Raw genomic sequence first — 22,651 nt, 5'->3', positions numbered from 1 at the left:
CTAAAAAAAAACACCAATTGATGCAAGCGAAGCGTGAGCAGAAAAAATCGAGATTTAGACCTAAAAATGGGACACTCTATTCATGTTTTGTAAATTAAGTAATATAGTATGAGTAATAGGGGATCTTTCTACATTAATAATGCAAACACAAAGCGCGAGCAGAAAAATGTTGATATTGTAATCTGAAAATGGATAATGATCTAAATAGAGAATAAGTTGAATATCTGAATAAATATGTGCGTGTTTCAGATTTAGACCTAGAATCTAGGCATTCTACACATAGTTATGAAAAATCAAAGCGAGCGCGAAGCGCGAGCAAAAATATTTGATATTCCGATCTGAGAGTCAATTTCAGCTATATATTTCAAGCACTTTGTAGGAAAATTGTAAGGTGGATATGGATATCGCACTTAATATGTTTTTTCATTATTACTTGAGTTTTGACATCCTTAGGACATGGAAATGATGACTGTATCTTCCTATTGCACGATCTTGCTAATCGCGAGATGAAACAAAAGCACAATTATATAATATCTTATTTATTATCCCTAATGAGGGCGAGAAATCTGATGATATATGGCATGAAAACTGGACATTTCAAGCACTTTCGTAAATATGAATAGAAATTATAGAATGCATTAGTTAAATTTTTTAACCATTAATGCGAGCGCAAATCGCGAGCCAAAATCTTTGATAAACTGTTATGAAAATCAATATTGAGACATTGGGCATTCATCTCGCCAATCAAAATGCGAGCGACTAGCGCTATATCTGATACATTTTTGACAATCAGACTTGAAAAGGGATATTTTTCAAACTAATTGGAATACACAAATCAAAATTTGCGAGCGCTTAGTGCGAGCAGAAAATGCCATTATTCAGATCATAACGCTGTCACATTTCCAGAGCACTTTATAAAATCAGTTTGTAAATCACACAAAATAATGAAAGTTCGATTTCCGAGGTGAAATGTGTAGGCCCCATGTATAAAATGTATATTGACTTCCAAACTTGATATTTAAGCTCCATGCGAGCGCGACTCAGCGCGAGCGAAAATTTTATGTAGTGACCTGAAAGATTCTTTCCATTTTCCAAGTCTTCCCCTCATCTTATTTTATTCACTCTGGAAAATTTGACAAGCAAAAAAAAAAAGAAAAAGAAGGTTTTCACCCAAAATGTAAGGTCATTTAGTCGAATTGGTTTGAATGCGAATGATGCATTTTTCTCCATCATAAAAGACCAAAAAGAGTAGGGGGCAGTTGATATTGTGTCCCCCTACTATTTTTGGTAGGGGGACACGTCCCCCTGTCCCTCTGGGATTTCCGCCATGCCAACATGGTACAGGAGGGAAAATTGTCCTGTAACGACCTTTCCAGAAAAGTGGTCGATTTGATTATGTGCGCCGCTCGTGATGACCAGACTGGCCTGGGCGAATTGTATCGACACTGAGTCAAAGGGTACCGAGTCAATTAAAGCTGCTGGTGAGGTTTCAATCAAAATCACCTGAATTTTCTGTTCTCATCAGCCATTTGTTATTACATGTATCTGAAGTAGATCTGATTGGCATCATGTCTGCTACAGCTAATGGGGTTGATCCCGCTCTAGTCACAAGAATAGTGGACAGAGTGAAATCCCAAGGAATTTTCGATCAGTTTCGCCGTGACTGTCTCGCAGATGTTGACACGAAGGTGAGTGAGCTTGCCGCGCCGCGCCGGCCGCGTTGGGGAGCGTAGCCTAGCCCTAGAACACCGCTCAGGCCCAGGTCTGATCTCTAACTTTATAGTTCTAATCTAAGGAAGGAGATGGCGAAGGAGAAGCCAGCTCAAAATTTTAGGCTAAAATAAATCCGCGTATTGATGATTGATATCTAAATAAAGCATCAATTTCACATTTACAATTCCTTTTTAAATAGGGCCTAAATTATAAAAAAAAGGAGGAAAATGCAATTTTGTCCAGCCATGTTGCCTTTGAGGCTTTGTTGGCAATGCACGCAATGCCAATGCAATGGAAATGTACACGATGTAATGCTATTTTGCCAGCGCCTACCTCGGCTCGTGCAGATCGTGCAGGCTCCATTCCACTTCACTACTGCTCCACCATGCTCCACCACGCTCCACCTACCCGAACTTCTTAGAATATTTCTGGTATTTTCCAATATCCAATATAATATTAAAATTGATGCTGTTTGGCCTGCGACCGATCGCATGCGATGTTTTGAAATCGTCCATGAATAATACATGTGAGGAATTAGATACTGGCCCAAAATCACAAATTTTTAGGATAACGGGAACTAAATGCACGGTGGACTCCTGGGCTCCGGAAGCGGGCCGGAGCTCCCTGGGTTAACTCTCCACAGAACCAGGGTCAGGGATTCAATTGCATTCAGCTGAAAAAACTTCAAACTTTTGCCCACATGATTTCTACTTTCCTTCAAAAAAATCTAGCCCTAAATCATGTACATGGGATACAACTTAATTTCCGACATTTCTACGCCATCGATTTTCATCAAAAAGTAAGAAAAATATGAAAAGATGGGAGAGACTCACCTAGTCTACAAATGTAGACCCACATCTGCAGAGTGTGTACCTCAGCTGATTCAACGAGTCTGCATAGCAGACTAGGTCTACTGAGGCTTCGCTCGCCCTTTCAGGCTGGTTTGCTTCGCAAACCAGTAGCAGATCCCACCTCACGAGCCATTCAGAGTCTGCATAGCAGACTAAGACCCACCTGATGTTTACGCCGCCATCTTGCTTCCTATTGTTCTTCCCCAACGTTACAGACGTGCGCGTCGGAGGGGATGCCGCGGAGCCAGACCAAGTCTCAATTGAACATATAGACCTATTTATTTGGCCTGAGACCCAGGTTACTGCTAAAAAAATATTCCAGGGGTAAAATCCATGATTATAAATTTCAAATATTCTTGTGATCCTCACTAATTTTGGACTGTAAAAGATCGATGACCAAGAAAATCTTGCAAGTGGGAAGTGATTTTTTTCCGGAAATAACCTATTGCAAATTTGGCCGCTGCAGGGTTTCCGCACAGTGGGAAACTCAACATCCTTCCTGATATTTAATTCTCCTAAATACTGGACATCTTGGCCGATTTAATTGGAAATGTCTGCTGTTTTTGTTATCACTTTTTTGTTCTGGCTATTCCTCAAGTGTACAGTGACCAATAAAATAAGTTTATGTATAAAGTCTACACATTAAAAATTTATTCATTGCTTAGTATATGCAGAGTGACAAACCCGTTTGCCCAGGGCAAGTGAAAATGACATGCGTGCAATCATTTCTCAAAGTCAATTGCCCAATCGGGCAAGTGGTTGTTTTGAAAATGAAATTGACAGTAAATTTCATTAATTTTTGTCTCACCTACATAGCAGAGTGAGACTATAGGCGCCGCTTTTCTGACGGTGGCGGCGGCGTCAACATCAAATCTTAACCTAAGATTAATTTTTTGCATTGAAACATGAAAGGAATTGTTTTTGTTTCCCAAACAGTTTTATTGGCTATCGAAGGTCTAATCATCCCAAGTGAGCTGGTTGTGTGTTTACTTTTTGTTTTGCGCGCGCAGACAATGACTTACATATGTACTTATATTTTGTATCGTGGGCAAGGCCGGGTGGGATTAACATTTTCAGAGCTCTTTTAAGTCGGTATTTACTTGTGAATGTAATATAATCATTGATCATTTTTGACAAATTACCACGGTAACATCACTTTCAAATCTGTATCAAGTATTCAAAAAACCGTTGTCATCGTTTTCTTGTCATTTTGTTATTATTACTTGGGTATTCGAGTTATCCCAACGTCATAATTCGGATCTGCCTAACCTTTGATTAGTGTAAATTTCGCGATCGGCGGCAAGCCATTCGAAGCATTCGACCAATCGATGTTTACTCCCAGGCCTAGTACAAGCGATCGCGAGCCAGCAGACCCTCGATCTAGATCGCGCTGAATGCATGCAAGCTTCGGACTGACTCGGCCAGGACTCGACTTCAACTTCAAACCAAATAACTATAATACATAACAAATAAACAATGAGTCGTCAGACTAAAATAGGTGACTTTTGTCGTCGTGATCGGCGACCAGAACAACTTGAACAAGAGTCAAGAAAAAGAAATGCCGAGGCCAGCACCAGTAAATTAAGTTCAGCCAGGACAGAAAAGAATAAATTTTAAGAGCAAAAGAATTTTTGAAAAAAAATTGGGCAAGCAGTTTTTTTCTATCGGGTAAGCACGTTTTTATCACCCGACAGGGCAAGTGATGAAAAAAAAAATTTGTAGAGGCCTGATATGTGAGATATTTAAAACAAAAACTTGTGAAAATTATCAGTTTGGGGTGTTCAGAATTCAAATTTCCTTGATGAAATCAAATCCCTTGAGTGATATAAAGAAAGAAAGATCATTTCATGAGCAATAAAAATGTGTAAATCTAATGAAACAATGCACCACATTGCATGATTTTGATACCCAAATTAAAAAAAAAGTTTCACACTTTAAAAAAATAATGAAGGTTTTGTTTTAAACCCCACTTTTCATGCCTGCTTGTCAAGTGCAAGTCTCATTTATCTAAAACATTCAATTTTGTATTTGATCAGCCTGCATATCAGAACTTAGGAACCCGAGTTGAGGGCTATGTGTCTTCCTTCCTGGCCAATTTCGTATGGACACCAGATATGAACAAAAACCAACTAAGGAACAGCTTGAGGAGACAAATTAATGGGTAAGACCGCTTTTCCACTGATATTTTCTTAAATTTGAATCTGCATTAATGAAGCTAATTGAGGTTGTTATGCCAGACAGGTCTCCATGATATGACTATCTCTGTGGATCTCTCCATTTTTTGTAGATTCTTGTATCTAATTTCAAGATAAGATACATGCATCGGAATCCATTAGATGAGGAATTTGCTGTAATATACAGCACTGTAGTGCGTTTAAACTTTTAAGAGATATTTACTTTTTAAAGATTTAAATGACGACAAGTAAAGATTCAACCAAATTATATATGGAGAATATCATTCTCTTTAGAATTTTCTGCATAAAATTCCTTCTATTATTTTTTTGTTAGTTTTATGTCCTCAAGGTTAGTATTTAGATTTAATGATATAATTAAGTGTTGCCTTTAAAGCTAACCTTTGTCAATGTTATCCATTGTCTTCAAAATGTGAGCAAGTACATCCTACATGTATGATCCTATGTCATTAATGTGTCTCATTCATGCTTTCTATTATCTTGATTATAGATCTGAAATGCTTGCCTCTGGTGTAGAGAGAATCATTGAACAGGTGGTAGATGCTCAGATCCAACAGATTTTCCTCCCTCGCATTGAGACGGTTGTCAAGGAGTACCTCCACAGTGATAATGCACCGTCTTCCAGTGATAACAAGGCTACAGAGAATACATCTGCACCTACACAACCCACTCAACCCGGTCAGTAACTCTGAATGTAATGTCCATAATTTTCATGGACCTTGATTTTTGCTGACATACATGTACTAGATTGTAATGACTTTCAACTTTCCACCTCTATCATCATGCTCATATTTTGTATTTTCTTGTATACAGGGGGCACTGGTTCCAGCTCAAGTCCTGTGGTTTTGGGTGTGAAAGGATCTCCTACAGATAGTCCTCTTCCTGGATGGAGTGCTGCAACTTCCTTTCCGAAGCCACCCCCTCTGCCTGGTGAAACCCAGGATCAACCTCAGCCTCCTCCCTTGCCAGACTCAACTGCTGTCCAGGAAAAGCCCAAGCCTCCTCCCCTGCCTCGCTCTCGGGAAGCATCCCCACCACCACTGCCACCCAGCTCGATACCAGAGAGAAGGCGCACATCTTCTGTATCCTCAACACCAAGTTTAGACTCCATATCATCTGATCCACTTAGCATTGATAGTGAGGAGGACAAACCGAAGGAAGTTGCAAAAACTACTCCAGCAAAAATGTCTCCTGCCTCCTCCACCAAGTCTACTCCTGGAAAGACATCTCCTGGGAAGGTTGCTCCAGGAAAGAGAAGAGTGATTCTGAAGAAAGTGGTGGTTCGAAAAGCAGATGGCACCAAGGTGGTCAGGGTCGTCCGTATGGACCCTACCAAAGCAACTGCTAAGAAACTGTTGATGAGGGCTACAGCAAGAGCTGCTGGGGATCAGGGTGGATCTCCCAAAGGAAAAACAATCTCACCTATGAAAGATAAGGTAGAAGATGGTAAGCAAGCTGCTAAAGAAGGTAGTCCTGCCCAGAGCATCAAATCAGAAGATGATCTCACTAGTGACATGCAAATAAGTCCATTACTTGGAAAAAGAAAACATTTACCTGTTGACACCAAAGTTTCAAAAGTGGGTGAAGCTCAAGACCTCCCTGCTACAAAAGTCAAGGATGAACCAACGAGCAGTGGAGAGGAGAAGAGAACTTCAAGACCAATTAGGTCAAAACGCAGAGGTTACACCAGGGAAGAGATAGCAGCTGCCCAAGATGACTCAGAGAGTGATGAGGATTGGACACCATCTCCAGTCATTCCCAAGGATGAGGAAGATAGTCTTTCAAAAGACTTGGAGGATATATCTTCATCGAGTTCAGATATGGACTTTGAAGAAGAAATGAATAGTAACTATCAGACAAACCGGAGAGACTATTTCCCTGTTGAGGCCTCTGACTCAGAGAGTCATGTATCTGATGTGACTGTTAGCTCTGTGCATACCAGCGATCTTTCATCGTTTGATGATAAGATTAGTTCATCATCTAGCTCATCCTCTAGTAGTGAAGAAGAAGAAGATACTGATGACTATGGAAAAAATACAGGTAATTTTATTAGATACCATTTAAACCCCAAATTTGGCATGCTATTTCATACTGTTCTGCCTTGTGTCATTTTATTGTCTACAAGTCATTAACTTTCAACATACACATGTAGGGCTTTCTGAGAAAAACTTAAGATAGTGATTGCATTGAAACTTAATTTATGTATACTGATTTTCTTTTATTCTTCTTGGGATGAGTAGGATTTGATTTTTTTTTACATGATTGTTTGAAATGTGGGAAAAATAATGAGAATATTTGACAATCCTGTCTGGTCACTGTTATTTAAGGGCCCGTATCCTGATAGCAGGTTTAAGTTAAACTCAGGTTTAAAGTTGTGGTTTAAGTATGGATAGCAAATTGCTACATAAATCACTATTAAACAGTATATCATACTTCAGCTCATATGGCTCTCAAATCATTTATAATTGTCTAGGAAGTAAATAGATAATTGTCTTCACCATCGATGAATCTGGGAAAGAACACAGTAAACATAAAAAACAGACAACTTAATACAAATTTTGATACTTTGGACTTCCCATACTTAGACCACAACTTTAAACCTGAAGTTTAAGTTAAACCTGCTATCAGAATACGGGCCATAGACTTTAAAAACATTTCACTTTTTTTTTCTGAAGGTGAAAAAAATGCTGCCTTTTCAAATATCAATAAAACAATTTGATTTTTTGATAATGATCTTCATCAACACTGTGATTTCCAACCCTCAGGAAAGTTAGAAGACCAATCCAAGAGTGATGACAAGCCCACTTCCTTGCCCATTCCCTCGAAGGATGCGAAGGACGAGGCCCCGGAAAGAAGCGTGTCTCCTGCATCATCTACAGGAGAGAAGACATCCCCCAGGCCGGTGGCTGAGGCTAGATGGAAGAGACAGCACATGATGGATACAGAGGATGAGGAGACAAAGGCAGAGCGGAGAAAGAGAGCGGTAAGTTGATTGAGATGGCTGTTCCTGCTTCCCCAAGGGCAGGTCCAATCCTTGTCTGTCTTAACTACTCTATGTATTGTCATTTTTCGCTGCATGGTTCACACAATGCCATTCGGTTAGCATGGCTATGCAGTGTACATGTAGTACATGATTTGAGATTTTACTCTAGAATCATCCATAATGATGTAGCTCAATGTCTCTAGGGCTTTGCAAACTGTGTGTTTTTTCATCTACAAAGTGAATATCGTTTTTGATGAAGGTTATCGATAATTGAGGAAATGTCTGAATTTATCACTCAGGCAAATAATGTTTTTCTTGTAGTCTGTACTTTATTGTTCAATTATGAAAATGATAGATATGGTATTGTCTTTGAAATCTCATGTACATCATTAATGACCCATTAACATCCATATTAGTATGTCCATTTCCTCTCCAGTATTGATTGATTTTACTTGCTCCATTAAAATAACATATGATGGATATTAATGAGTTACTTAAAGTACACTTGATCAGAATATCTGAAAACATTAAATAAGATAATTCATTGAAATGAAGGTTCTTCTCGAATGTGGAGAGGAATTTCATTTTGCAGTTAACCCGATTTATTATATTTATTACATTGAAAATGAAAAAAACCTGCTTTAATGAAAAGGTGCATTTAAATTATACCTTCATTTGGAGTTGATAAAGAACAGTTATACAAGTGTAAGTAATTAAAATAATAATAATGTAAATATTATTATCGATTAAAAGCCCAATGATATCCATAAAGACAATAGCCATTCAAATTTAAGTACTTTGCTATGTGTTTTTTTTTTCAATATGAAACAGGATACTAAAGTATGGATTGATAAGCATCACAAAGCATCAGGATCCAAGGTGCCCTGTTTTCACCTTCCTCCTCACCTTTACAGGCTTGTCACACTGGATACATACATGCACATGTTCACTTTGAGCATCAATAGGCACTATGCACAATTGTTGCATGCATGTACACTGCAAACACATTCACTTTCACACACAACAAAAAGGAAATCGGGTAAAATACCCAGTACATCGATTCAAATGTTGACATTTTGATTTTGGATACCAAGGCATATATTTAAAAAATTTTTAAATTGAAAGATGTGGATTAAGAAGATTAAATTATGTTGGCTCAACACACTTACTTTCATAGATTATCTTTCTGTTATATATTCCAAGGATTTCTTTGGTAGTGTTGGGAATGTCTCATGTACATGTTCTGTATTCTTTTAAACCCAACTTGACAATTTGATATGGGTGATTAAAAATTCAATTATAAATTCTGTTGTACATGAACAGTATATCAAACCACACAGTAAATCTATTATGACATCACAATTCTACTTTTGTGTTCACAAAATAATTTCAGCAACAAGTGCATTTTGCTATTAAACATACATGTAATGCTCCACTTCATGTGCACACATGTTTGTCCAGTGTGGTAAGTCTCACTCACATAACATGCTGCATAGTCAAACACCATTTCAATAAATAGTCATTGGCTCAATGCGCAATTAGTGGGACTGTTGGCTGCAAGTTGAAAGAATCATATCCAGATTGGAAATTACTTTTTGATTAGAGTTTATTTCTCTTAGTTTATGGTCTCCAGGAAAAGAAGAGACTGCTTCTAAACTCTCACACTTATTTTCAGATTTATTGTCCAAAAATACGATTTTATTTCTCAATATCATTAAGTAAAGATTTATGCATGGAAAATCTGTTTTTTTTCTTCAAATGAGCAACAATGCCTTCTGATCAATTTATCAAATTTTTGGTTAAGTTAAAATCTAGTTGAATATCTAACACAAAGAGAGAGTCAACTATTTCTCTTTAGGACAAAAATGATCTTGAGGTGTTGGTTTCTATGGAGAGAAATTCTTACTTTGAGATTATGAGGGTGAACTTTTGTTTTAAAATCCAGCTTGGTATCATTTGGACTTCTCATCTAATCTTTTTTTATTATCAAAAGAGGAGATAAAGTTCATCTTTCTGATGGCAGAGTCATATTGTAAGATTATTTTGTTAGCAGTCACAGTAATATAAGGCACCTAAACAAAAAATTAGAGCCACTTTCAGCCTCATCTTTAAAGGTCAAGTCCATCTCAGAAAAATGTTGATTCGAATAAATATAGAAAAGTCAAACAAGCAGAACATGTAAAATAAAGTTATGACATTTTTAAGGTTACCGCCTACCGGTATGCTTATTTTTCACAAAACAGTGATATGCACAACTCAGTGACATGCAAATGAGACAGACGATGATGTCCCTCACTCATATCTTTTGTTTTTTTATTGTTACAATTATACAATATTTCATTTTTTACTGATTTGACAATATGGACCAACTTGACTGAACCATATAGTATCAAATAATGCTAATTCCACATGTTCCGGGAGGAATTAATCATTGTTTCACCTGACAATGAGGAGAAAATAAAAATATTTCATATAATAAAATAAAAAAGAAATGGTGAGTGGATGATGTCATCAGTCTCCTCATTTGCATACCGATCAAGACGTGCATGTGAATTTTTTGTGAAATTAAGCAAAACTTAAAAATATAACTTTCTTATTTTACATCCGATTTTGATGGAATTTTCAGTGTTATGCTTGTTGGATATATCCCTTTTTAATAAAATATTTTTTTTTGTCCTTTTAAGTAAAACATCCCTCTGAGTTCTGTTCTCAATATTTCAGTGTAGGCTTACATATTATCATGGGGGAAGTCGTTATGAAATCCAACTTGTGACTTCTCTGCTGTAAACCGATAGTACACATTACTTTTGTTAACTTACCTTGCCAGAAACTCTTTAGGAAAATAAAGAATTTTGATATCCTTAAAAAGCAGGATTTTTTTATCATATCTTGTTTTTGACAGATTTTTTTAAAATACTATGAAGGAATTTTCACAATTTGATGTTTGTCCCCATTTATCTTGTGAAATCAAAGTGTAAAAGTCTATTAAAAAATGTAGGTTGTGTTTTTTCTTGTGTCCAGACATCCAACCCCTAATTACATACTTGTATGCTTGTAAATCCATCAGGACTCAAATGAGATCCGGGCCTTGTCTTACAAAGAGTTACGATTGATCCAATCAATCATAACTCTATGGAAATCCATCAGTGTCATAATTTTTTCTACAGGAAATTTGCAAAATGTCCTTTGGAAACAAAGGAGAACAAACCAAATTGACAAGAAATCAATTAATTCATATCTAGAAAATCTTTTGAACAAACATGCGTTTTATATGTTGACTTTGCTGGCTTTCTTTAGTTGCAATTGATTGGATAAATCGCAACTCTTTGTAGGATGGGCCCAAATTTCCTGTAGAAAAAAATAAGACACTGATGGATTTTCATAGAGTTACAATTGATTTGATCAATCATAACCCTTTGTAAGACGGGGCCTAGAGTAACACATCACATTATGACTCTGCCATCAACTCTCAAAGGCTTGAACTAACTGCAATTAATCCCTTCTATGAGTGCAGTGACCTTTGGTAAACTTTTGGTACATAATACATTTAAACCTTAATGGCGTGAAACTTAACATTGCTGTTTGATATTATTTTATAAGCTTTTACCAATGTAAGATATTGTGAGCAAGCTATTATCTTGAACTTTCTGAAGCTTCTGCAGACTTCTGTAAGTCAAACAATCAGTTGCGTTTTTGCAACGCTGCCTGATTTCGTGGACCAAAGCAGCTTCTTGTTCAGAAAAAAAAAATCACGGTAGACGTAGACTCTGGGGGTGACTCGTCCCTTAAACTGGAAAATGTTTTGTTCCTTTTCTGGCAAAAATTTCTTGGCTTAATACTCGCCCCAGGCTGATATTTTTCCCCAACCAAATTTCAATCCCACCTCACTACCACTAGACTTCTAAAAGGATGGAACATTTACACATGCACATACTCAAATTTTTGTCACTGACCCAAATTTGATCACACATTTTGATTATATGTTTCAAAATAACTTTCCAATTCCCTGAGATGGAAAGTCATTATGTATTTGTATTTTATACATTTACATTTTCAAAACCATAATGGGGACAGAGTGGCTATTAGCCTATTACATGTATCAATTTTTTGTGGATATCACCATTAGGTGATCAAATGAAATCAAGCATGTGTTAGACTTACTTCGCTTCAATGCACTGCTCACACAGGAACGGCTGGAAATATGCATTCAACCAAAGCCTTATTTGAGCATTGGATAGGCCAAGAATCAGTGGGGCACAGTGGTCATAATTTTAAACATCTTTCTTACATGTAGCCTTGATCAGAATCCTTATGCTAGCATTGATCCAAAGTACTTTTGTAAAAATCTGTTGATGAATTTGATATCGCTCTCAAAAATGACATTGAATGAAGGAGCAATTCTCTCATTTGGTATTGATTTTAACAATAAGTGAGTTACCCCCCCCCTCCGGATGCCTAGAGAATGTTGTTGCCCATCTTTTATCCAATAATCTTGAGACGGCAGATAGCAATTAGAATAGTAGGTTCATGTAAACTAGTGACTTATCATTTGGCATGAGGAAGTTCACAGTAGTTGATTAAAGTTTAACCACAAAATTCCATGTTGGTAGAAGCTCTAAAATAAGACTGATTTTTCCCTATGTACCGACAAAAGTTGTTTCTGTAACATTTTCTGTTCTTTGATTTTAACCCTCTCTCTGTACTATAACCAGGCTGCCTTTGTATTAGCCATGTGGGATTAACAGAAGCTGGGATTCAAGGGATTAAGTCAGGGTCATCTACCCCGACTCTGGGGGTAAATTACTTGAAATTTGTGTTTAATTTTGTTTTCACTTTTGGAAAAATTTTCACTTTTGGAAATCTTTTTTTTTCACTTTCTTCTTTACACATCTCACCTACATGTATTTACTGTTGGAATATTTTTTTTGGGTAACTTTCTGTGGTTTTTTTTTTCTCTTGGAGCTTTATTTTTATAAATGATATAATTGGAATTCAGACTCTGTAAATGGATAGGTTCAATACTAAATTACACTGAGCCTAGGTTTCCCTGAACATGATGTTCCTTTATTGTTGGAACTTTATCAAAGGTCCCCTTTACAATGCAATATGAAAATTTGAAAGAAAAGTAAAATTTGTATCAAAAATGATATTATTTTCTTTTAGAAAATATTTCAAAATTATGTCTCTTTATCATTTTGGTAGGTCTATAGCTTCTCGTGTAGATGACTGCAAATGGACAAATGATGAAAGAGTGAGGTGATTTATTCAGAGTCTCTCTCAATATTAAAGAATCTCTTTCATATTTTGAAATATTTCAACAGATTTTTCCAAAAAGTGTAAAAAAAAAGAAATGATAATCTCTGAAGAAAAAAAATATGCTTGCATATTTATCAAAAAGTAATTATTCAGCTTATTTATAGAATATACATGTAAAATATACATTTTAGGCAAGCGGATAGCAGTGGAAAAGTATCATTCAAATTGACATGGTGGCAAAGTGCAATTTAGCAAATTGGCAGTCATACTTCTACTTCATGGTATATATAAATAGAATATTTGTTATTTAAATCTTCATTTCATTCTTGGGGACTGGATTCATTGGAACATTTCTTTTTCAGCTTACTATTTCAAACTGTTGTGATGTTGTACTTTACATGTAATTGTGGGATGATGATTTTTTTCACATGTGAATGAAATAACTTGCAGAAACCCAGAATTCTTCATCTATTAAAGTGCCTGAAAATGAAAATTCCTCTTTCAAAAAAAAACACCTGTAGGAAGCGCCTTATAAATGTAATGTATTATTAAATTGAACCAATTCTATGTATTTTGCATGTGAAAGGGCACTGGTGAATTCTGAATTAGCTTCACTTGGCAAATAGAGGGGGTTTAATTTCATGTAGATTGTGTGTGTGAACAAATTGCCCTATTTGCAGCATCTTTCGTACTGTTAAGGCCACCGCACACCTTACGACCCTACCGGTCGCCGACTGGCTTGCGACGGGGTGAGGGGAAATGTGACGTCACAGCTCTTGTCAGCTTGAGCGTCGCAGACCGGTCAGAGACAAGTCGCAAGGAAAATCGGAAGGATTTGACATGTCGAATCCTTATGACTGGATCGCAATCTCAATCCAACTTCCAGCCAATCAGACAGCAAGTTGTACGACGCGTATATAATAAACAACGCGCATACGTAGCAGTAAGCTCATTTTCTCAGTTGTTATGGCAAAAAGCGCATGCGTGAGTCGCAGATCGGATCGCAAGGTGTGCGGTGTCGAGGCTTATGACTGCCTTGCGACTCATCTCCCCTCACTCAGTCGCAAGCCAGTCGGCGACCAGTCGGGTCGTAAGGTGTGCGATGGCCTTTAAACATGTCCTTGAAAATCATCATCCTTACATTTATATTCATTTCAAACTCCAATTTTTAATACATTTTTTTCCAAGATCATATGTATGTATACTCAGAGTTTGCTACTTATAAATACGATTTTCTTATTTCACCACTGATGTTTGCCAAAGCCCTTATTTATTAACTTAACATCTCCCCAAATAAAATTAAAAAGTTGTGGCAAGAATTGCAAGATCATTGTTTTTTCTTTATGTGGATCCTCTGCCAAATCACATCTGTTTGACATTGTGGCTTACATGTAGTTTAACCATGAATTATACATTTAGTTTATATTTTTCAAATTGTTAAGAGATAATATATATGGGTCAGTCCATGTCAAATCAACCAATGCTTGTCACCCGACCCTCTTCGATTTTCTTTAAACTCGCACCAAATGTTGCCCCAAGTGTCTGACGGAAAAATCTGAAATATTTTGCCCCAAGGTCAAATGGTTGCTAAGATACGGCCTCCCATAGCAACCAATGCGCACACAACAAAATTATTTTAAATAAAATTGCCTATTTTTGATTGACTACTGCAGCAAAGTTTGATTGATTACAGTCTTCATTTTAAGTAAATTGGAAGAACTTTTTGGTCTAAACATGCAGAGTATACTGTAGCGCGGACCTGTCAACCGGATTTCGCACACGAGGTCACCGAAAATGGTGTTAAGCATCCGTGTCAATGATTTCAGAAGCATGTTTGGAGGCTCATAAATCCAAAACTAAATTAGCTTAGAACCAAATATTATGCACACTTATGGACTTTCAGATACTCAACAGAATTACAAAAAATTGACCCAAGAGTATGTGTCGTTTTCCTGTAGGGCGCCCTCAAAGTTGGATTTTTTTCAAAAGATGCCAAGTTCAAGGTCACGGATCACCTCCCGTCCCATCGAGGAGGGGGACCAATTTCTGTGTTTTGATAGACATTTACCCATATTTTCAAGTGTTACTTGAGAAATTTTGCTACCCGAATGTTAAGGGGCTGATTTGCGCATTCCAAAATGGTCGTAAATACCCTAAAATTGATGTTAATGACACATACATGCTTTTCAACACTTTTCAAATTGTGATAACTCAAAGATGAAGAGCCCAAAGACATTGATCTCTTCTGTGATGATAGTCTGTAATTAGTATTAAAAGGATATATCTTCAAAAATAGTTTGTATTGTTGGTAATGACCTTGAAAACACACCTAAAATTCAATAAAAACAGTAAATTGGCTAATTTTCCAGAATCAAAAGGCATTCAAATGGTGTTTACATTGACTTTCAAATGGGTGTCATTTCAAGACAAAGAGTGAGCTTAAGCTAAAACTTGAAAGACATGTTCAACTTTTGGTCTACTTTGAGCAACATAAAATATTTGAACTCAAAACCATATCATTTGACCTTGAAATTATTCCAAACATAGCTATTTGTTGCTTCATAAGTAGCATATTCAAATCACGCGTGTACATTGTACTTTGCAACACATTTCAAAATGGATTTTCTCATAGAGAGAATACCTGATCAGGCTGATATTTGCAGTATAAGTAGTCTGTAATGGGTTCTTGGAGGATCTATAGATTAAGTACCTATTCTCTCATGACAATGACCTTGAAAATACAGCTGAAAATCATAAAAATCAATATATCATACAATTCTCATTATCAAGTGTTTTTATCCACTTTTAATTGTGTGTTATTCCATCTTAGATTGTGAGTTCATGCTGATAATTGCAAATCATGTTCCACTTTTGGTCTACTTTAAGCTACATGAAATATTTGAGATCAAAACCATATCATTTGACCTTGAAATTATTCCAAATATAGCTATTTGTTGCTTTATAAGTAGCATATTCAAATCGCACGTGTACATTGTACTTTGCAACACATTTCAAAATGGATTTTCTCATAGAGAGAATACATGATCAGGCTGATATATGCAGTATTAGTAGTCTGTAATGAGTACTTGGAAAATCTACAGTTTAGGTAACTATTCTATCAAGACATGAGTGGGTTAAAAACACTTGATTACTAATGAAAATTGTATGATATATTGATTTTCATGATTTTCAGCTGTATTTTCAAGGTCATTGTCATGAGAGAATAGGTACTTAATCTGTAGATCCTCCAAGAACCCATTACAGACTACTTATACTGCAAATATCAGCCTGATCAGGTATTCTCTCTATGAGAAAATCCATTTTGAAATGTGTTGCAAAGTACAATGTACACGCGCGATTTGAATATGCTACTTATGAAGCAGCAAATAGCTATATTTGGAATAATTTCAAGGTCAAATGATATGGTTTTGAGTTCAAATATTTCATTTAGCTTAAAGTAGACCAAAAGTAGAACATGATTTGCAATTATCAGCATGGACTCACAATCTAAAATGGAATAACACACAATTAAAAGTGGATAAAAACACTTAATTATTAATGAAAATTGTATGATTTATTGATTTTCATGATTTTCAGCTGTATTTTCAAGGTCATTGTCATGAGAGAATAGGTACTTAATCTGTAGATCCTCCAAGAACCCATTACAGACTACTTATACTGCAAATATCAGCCTGATCAGGTATTCTCTCTATAAGAAAATCCATTTTGAAATGTGTTGCAAAGTACAATGTACACGCGCGATATGAATATGCTACTTATGAAGCAACAAATAGCTATATTTGGAATAATTTCAAGGTCAAATGATATGGTTTTGAGTTCAAATATTATATGTTGCTTAAAGTAGACCAAAAGTTGAACATGTCCTCCAAGTTTTGGCTTAAGCTCACCCTTTGTATTGAAATGATACTCATTTGAAAGTCAATGTAAACACCATTTGAATGCCATTTGATTCTGGAAAATTAGCCAATTTACTGTTTTTATTGAATTTTAGGTGTGTTTTCAAGGTCATTACCAACAATACAAACTATTTTTGAAGATATATCCTTTTAATACTAATTACAGACTATCATCACAGAAGAGATCAATGTCTTTGGGCTCTTCATCTTTGAGTTATCACAATTTGAAAAGTGTTAAAAAGCATGTATGTGTCATTAGCATCAATTTTAGGGTGTTTACGACCATTTTGGAATGCGCAAATCAGCCCCTTAACATTCCGGTAGCAAAATTTCTCAAGTAACACTTGAAAATATGGGTAAATGTCTATCAAAACACAGAAATTGGTCCCCGTCCTCGATGGGACGGGAGGTGATCCGTGACCTTGAACTTGGCATCTTTTGAAAAAAATCCAACTTTGAGGGCGCCCTACAGGAAAACGACACATACTCTTGGGTCAATTTTTTGTAATTCTGTTGAGCATCTGAAAGTCCATAAATGTGCATAATATTTGGTTCTAAGCTAATTTAGTTTTGGATTTATGAGCCTCCAAACATGCTTCTGAAATCATTGACACGGATGCTTAACGCCATTTTCGGTGACCTCGTGTGCGAAATCCGGTTGACAGGTCCGCGCTACAGTATACTCTGCATGTTTAGACCAAAAAGTTCTTCCAATTTACTTAGAATAAAGACTGTAATCAATCAAACTTTGCTGCAGTAGTCAATCAAACATAGCCAATTTTATTTAAAATAATTTTGTTGTGTGCGCATTGGTTGCTATGGGAGGCCGTATCTTAGCAACCATTTGACCTTGGGGCAAAATATTTCAGATTTTTCCGTCAGACACTTGGGGCAACATTTGGTGCGAGTTTAAAGAAAATCGAAGAGGGTCGGGTGACAAATTGTCTGAAAATTGGTTGATTTGACGTGGATTGACCCATATTTTAAAAGAAAGGAATATTAAATCCTCTGAAAATTTCATACCCATGAGAGCAGTTATATCAAAGCCACCAAAGCTAGTACAATGTACTATTGCTACAAGATAATACAACTAACTAAACATTTCAAATATTTCAAACTGTAGAAAATGTTCTGTGGAAGTATTTCCACCATATTTCATAACATGTTAAAGTACTCATCAAGTTTTTATTCTCAGCTGCATGACACATATGCTATCGTCTACCATGCATAATCCTATCCCCTCAGCCAAGCTCATTACATTTTCATAGCTTGAAATGAGTAAAATGATTTTTTGAAAAACACAAAAAAAATAATTCCTGTTGCCAGGAACTTTCACAGCTGCAAGTTCTTGCATGTTAGCATTTCATTAAGCTTACAGTTTGTGCAATTTCCTTTACCAAAGAGTTGTGTTTTACTAACGATTGCTATGGTGTGATCAAATGATTATATTCCCATCATCTTTAAATCAGTTGTGAAATTTCGCTCCCATAAATATTTTTGATAGGAAAATTCCTACCGGCTTATTGAAAGCCAAATGTCAAATATTCTATGGAGGCTTCTTTATGATAGTGAATATTTTGAAATTTTAAGCAATAATGAAATGATCCCATGATGAATCAATGAGATAGTTGAAATAATTTTTTGTAGTTCCATATGTTTTAAGTGTTTATTTCAAGTGGAAAATACTCAATCAAATGCATAATATCCATGTAAGTGTGTGGTTTCTACTCTTTCAAGAATACCATACATGTAATAATGATTAAAATGATTTATGGTGTTATTTGCATTTTCCTATTTCCATGCCTTTCTAATTTTACGGGATATATATCTTTTTTTCTTGCAAAAACCCCCATTTTGCTTGCTATGATATTCTGAATAAACCTCTCCTGTTGGAATGAATTCCTCATTTTATTCAACTGCTCGATCATTGGGGATAACAAGCTCGTCTGTTCCTCTAGACATAATATTAAGCATTTAAAGTCCCTCAATCCATATTCATTTCAGTGATAATAGTCTCTATTACTAAAGACAATTTTACTTTCATTGTAGGTATTGTCTGCCATGAACTAACTTGCAGATTATTGGATTCATGTATTGACATGCACAAAGAAAATGTCCATTATATGTTCTCTGCAAACTTAAAGTACAACCCACTTCCTACATGCCAATCAAATTCAAAATAATGCAATTCATTTTCTTTTCTCACTTGTTTTGATATTGATTCAGGCGGAGGCTAAGGAAGAGAGAGCGAAGCGCAGGCAACAGCTGAAGGAGGAGAGAGAACGTCAGAGGGAAAGTGGTTCTAGTCCATCTCAAATTGGTAAAATTATCTTCACTTTCATCTGCTTTGATAGAAAATTTCTTTTGTCTTTTGGTTGACTTTTACAGGTATCTCGTGTATGATGTCCTTTGGATGAAAAATAAATTGAAAATTGAATTGTAGATATTAATGAGATACGTTGTGCAGATTGAGTTTAAGTGGTACTAGCAATGCACAGACAGTCGTTTGTTATGAAGCCTCAAAATTTGAGATTATGAGATGAGATTTCTTATTAACATCTATGTTTGGCTGGTCCACATTTGTAATGCTCTGTAATTTTTGCACCTATATTTGTGTTTATGTTTCGCAGGGACCAGGAAACAGAGGAGAGGTAGAAGTGGGGATGAGGGAGCCGAGACCAAACAATATACCAAGCAACAGCTCAAAGAGCAGAAACTGCAAGAGAAGAGACGTGAAGCCAAGCGCCAGCGTAGCCTCCTCTCCCAGAGTGAAGACAGTCCAGCAGCACTAGATTTTAAACCTAGGAGGGAGACCAAGTGGGAACAACCATCTATCCTCAGACAGGAATTCTTTCTCAAGAAGCGAAAGGACTCCAAGATTCCATTCCATCACCTACTCACCATGGACATGGCTTATAAACAGCTTCTAAAGAAGAGTCAGCAGAGAGCAAAGTACATTGCAATGAGGGTTAAGGATGAAAAAGCAGGCAAGAAGTCGTACTGTAGGTTTTCCTTCCAAGCGCCAGGGAAGAAGGCAAGGATGTCGAGATGGCAGCAAGTATTGGCAGAGCGAAAGAAGTGCCAAGTAACTATGGAAGAGTCTGTTATACCAGAAGCTGTTGTGGAAACAGTTGATATGGATGAGTCTGATCAGCAAGTGCAAAGTGCCAATGATGGGGAAAGACTGGAAGTTGTATCACCTGTAAGCCCTGATGGAACGCCTCAAATACCTGAAAAGGACACTGAAGGGGGCCTTGATTATGAAGCTATCAAAAGCCCAGAAACTGAAACTGAAAGTATTGAGGAAATTGGAAAGAATAACATAGATAAGGTTGATGAGCCCGAGGATGAGAGAATAGATGCTGTGGAAGAACGTAGCATAGTCAGCACTGAGAAAGAAGAGGATACAGCAATTGAGGAGGAGAAAGAAAATGAAACAGAGAAAGCAGTAGATGATATTCTTGATTCTGACACCACTAACCTGAAAATGGAAGAAAAAGAAAGTGCAGCTCTTTCCACCGACGTAGTGAATATTGTTAGTAGTGAGGCCAATGAAGAGATTGCTGGTCCTGACAATGACAGAGATGAGGATGAAAGAATGGATACATCAACAACAGAGAGGATCATGGAAGAAGAATGTCATGAGGAAGATACAAAATTAGTGACAGAAGAAGGCGAGCAACTTGAAGATAGTAGTGAAATGAACAAAGAGCGAGAAGAGGACAAAGAACAAGAGGAGGACAAAGAGGAAGGACAAATCAATACAAAGGATGATGAGAAGAACACTGAATCACCTACAGAAGACAGTGTACCAACTTTTATTGTCCTGGAAAGAGAGGAGATATCAAGCGAGGAAAGTGATTTTGATGAACCCGAGGGAGAAATCACAGAGGAGCAAGTTTATTCTGAAGAAAAATCACTGAAGTTGCCTTCCATTTTCCAACAGACAGAGGCGATATCTTCAGATGAAGAGCTTGATGATATCATACCACCATCAGCAAAGCACAAAGCTGATGAGGATAGGGTGGAGGAGAGATCTGAAGGAGAGGTAGATGAAGATGCAGCACCTCTACCAGAGGGAGAATCAATAACCAAGCTCACTGAAGATATATCAGGAGATGAGCTTTCTGATTCTCAGTCCCTGGAGAATCCACCAACTCCAACCATGGATGAACCATCAGAGTTTGAAGGAATCAGAGATGCAAGCAATGATGGGCAGGCAGCTATTCCTATTGTCCTTGTCGGTAATCCTGGTGGGTCTGGTAAAATTCTTGGACATAGTTACTCCACAGGATCATCAAGTGATATAGAAGGAACAAGGACAAGGGAAAGCACACCTAAAGATGATAGTCAAATCCAAGAAAAGGTGAAAGACAGCAAAAAGGAAGAGATTGAGGAGGGAGAACTTGCAGAAATGGAAGAAGGAGAAGTGCCAGAGGAGAAAGAGCAAGTATTGGGCCGTAGGACACGGGATAGAAATTTGAGTGGTCAGAGTGACCCTTCAGATGACTCGTTGGGATATGGCAAAAGGCCAAGAAGAAGAACCTTCTCCCCACATCAAGGTAAGGATGACGATTACTTGTACTTTGGTCTTCCAAAGCGGACACGACGTCAGTCTCCAACACAAACTCAGTCTCCTACCCTCACACAAGGTGCTGACCAAAAGAAACCCCTCACTAGGGAACGTTCAAGATCTGGTGCATTGACAGCTGGCCAGGGTAAAAACTCCCCAACACCAGTCAAGGAAGTGGAGGCAAGGGTACCTTCGGCCCTGACGGAGCGTCGATCTTCCCGCTACTCAAGGAGGGTGTCGCCTCCTAGACGTTACTCACCGAGTGAACAGAGGACAGCACCGAAGAGCAAAAGCCAAGGCAATATTACACCTCCCCTTGTCCCATCACCGGTGCCTTCCCCCTCACCCCGTGATCCTGATCCACCCTCTCAACCTCAGCAGCCCCATCGTCACTTCACCAGACGGATGAGTGGGAGGGATGAAGAAAGGAGGTCTCATCGTTATGAAGATATGTATTACTATGATAACAAGAAATCAAAAAGTAATGCTAATCAAGCATCTGCTTCAGGTAAACCTACCCGAAGAACATCCGCAGAAGATAGGAAACGGAAGAGGTGAACAAATTAATTTCAGTCTCTGAAGATTAGCAGCTTCTCGTAAAATTGAGAATATATTCTTTTGAATATCTTCAAAATATATGGTATTCATGTGTTGTTGAAGGGCAGTAAACTTGTTGTTCTGGATAATTGCAAAATAATATTCTTATTCTCTGAGACCACTGAAAATGATATGAAGCAAAACACAGTATCAATGAATTGTACATTATTCGGTGATAAAGTATATATTTGCTACTTCAATGGTGCAAAATTTTAGTTTCATTACATGTCTTGTAAATATGTCGGTATATGATCTGTCCAGAACCAGAAGGGCATTAACTATATGTTGAAGTATGAATTAATGCCCTTTTGGCTCTAATCATTATGTGAGTAATGATATTGTCACCCTGGAGCCAGAGAGAAGGGTTTGATTTTGGGGGGAACTAATTTGATTTATTACCCTTTCAGCTCTACATGTAGATGATCCTATTGACAAATGTTAGTTTTTTTGTCTTGCCTACAAAGCAGAGTGAGACTATAGGCGCCGCGTTTCCGACTGCGGCGGCATCAACATCAAATCTTAACCTAAGTTTTTGAAATGACATCATTATAACTTAGAAAGTGTGTGGA

General features: G+C 37.1%; 1 protein-coding gene across 2 annotated transcripts; it reads left to right on the top strand.

The window, feature by feature from the left end:
- The first annotated feature begins 1,435 nt into the window (after positions 1-1,435).
- LOC121424727 (biorientation of chromosomes in cell division protein 1-like 1) lies at positions 1,436-22,213 on the top strand. Of its 2 annotated transcripts, XM_041620478.1 has the most exons (8): positions 1,436-1,688; positions 4,601-4,725; positions 5,247-5,434; positions 5,570-6,796; positions 7,522-7,739; positions 8,571-8,618; positions 19,139-19,232; positions 19,543-22,213. In XM_041620478.1, exons 1-8 carry the CDS (start codon positions 1,569-1,571, stop codon positions 22,041-22,043), a joined length of 4,521 nt encoding a protein of 1,506 aa, XP_041476412.1. In that variant the 5' UTR covers positions 1,436-1,568; the 3' UTR covers positions 22,044-22,213. The 2 variants fall into 2 exon arrangements, with proteins under 2 accessions (XP_041476412.1, XP_041476413.1); XM_041620479.1 differs by lacking the exon at positions 8,571-8,618.
- Positions 22,214-22,651: the final 438 nt, after the last annotated feature.

This window comes from Lytechinus variegatus, chromosome 12 (assembly GCF_018143015.1).
Source record: "Lytechinus variegatus isolate NC3 chromosome 12, Lvar_3.0, whole genome shotgun sequence".
Lineage (NCBI taxonomy): Eukaryota > Metazoa > Echinodermata > Echinoidea > Temnopleuroida > Toxopneustidae > Lytechinus > Lytechinus variegatus.
The sequence above is the reverse complement of the archived record's forward strand: the minus strand, read 5'-3'. Positions and strand labels throughout refer to the sequence as shown.

Excerpts from the sequence above, each read along its gene's own strand:
- LOC121424727 (XM_041620478.1), top strand. The coding sequence starts at position 1,569 with ATGTCTGCTACAGCTAATGGGGTTGATCCCGCTCTAGTCACAAGAATA. Across the intron at positions 7,740-8,570 it reads CAGAGCGGAGAAAGAGAGCG|GATACTAAAGTATGGATTGA; the intron begins GTAAGTTGATTG and ends AATATGAAACAG. Across the intron at positions 19,233-19,542 it reads TTCTAGTCCATCTCAAATTG|GGACCAGGAAACAGAGGAGA; the intron begins GTAAAATTATCT and ends TATGTTTCGCAG.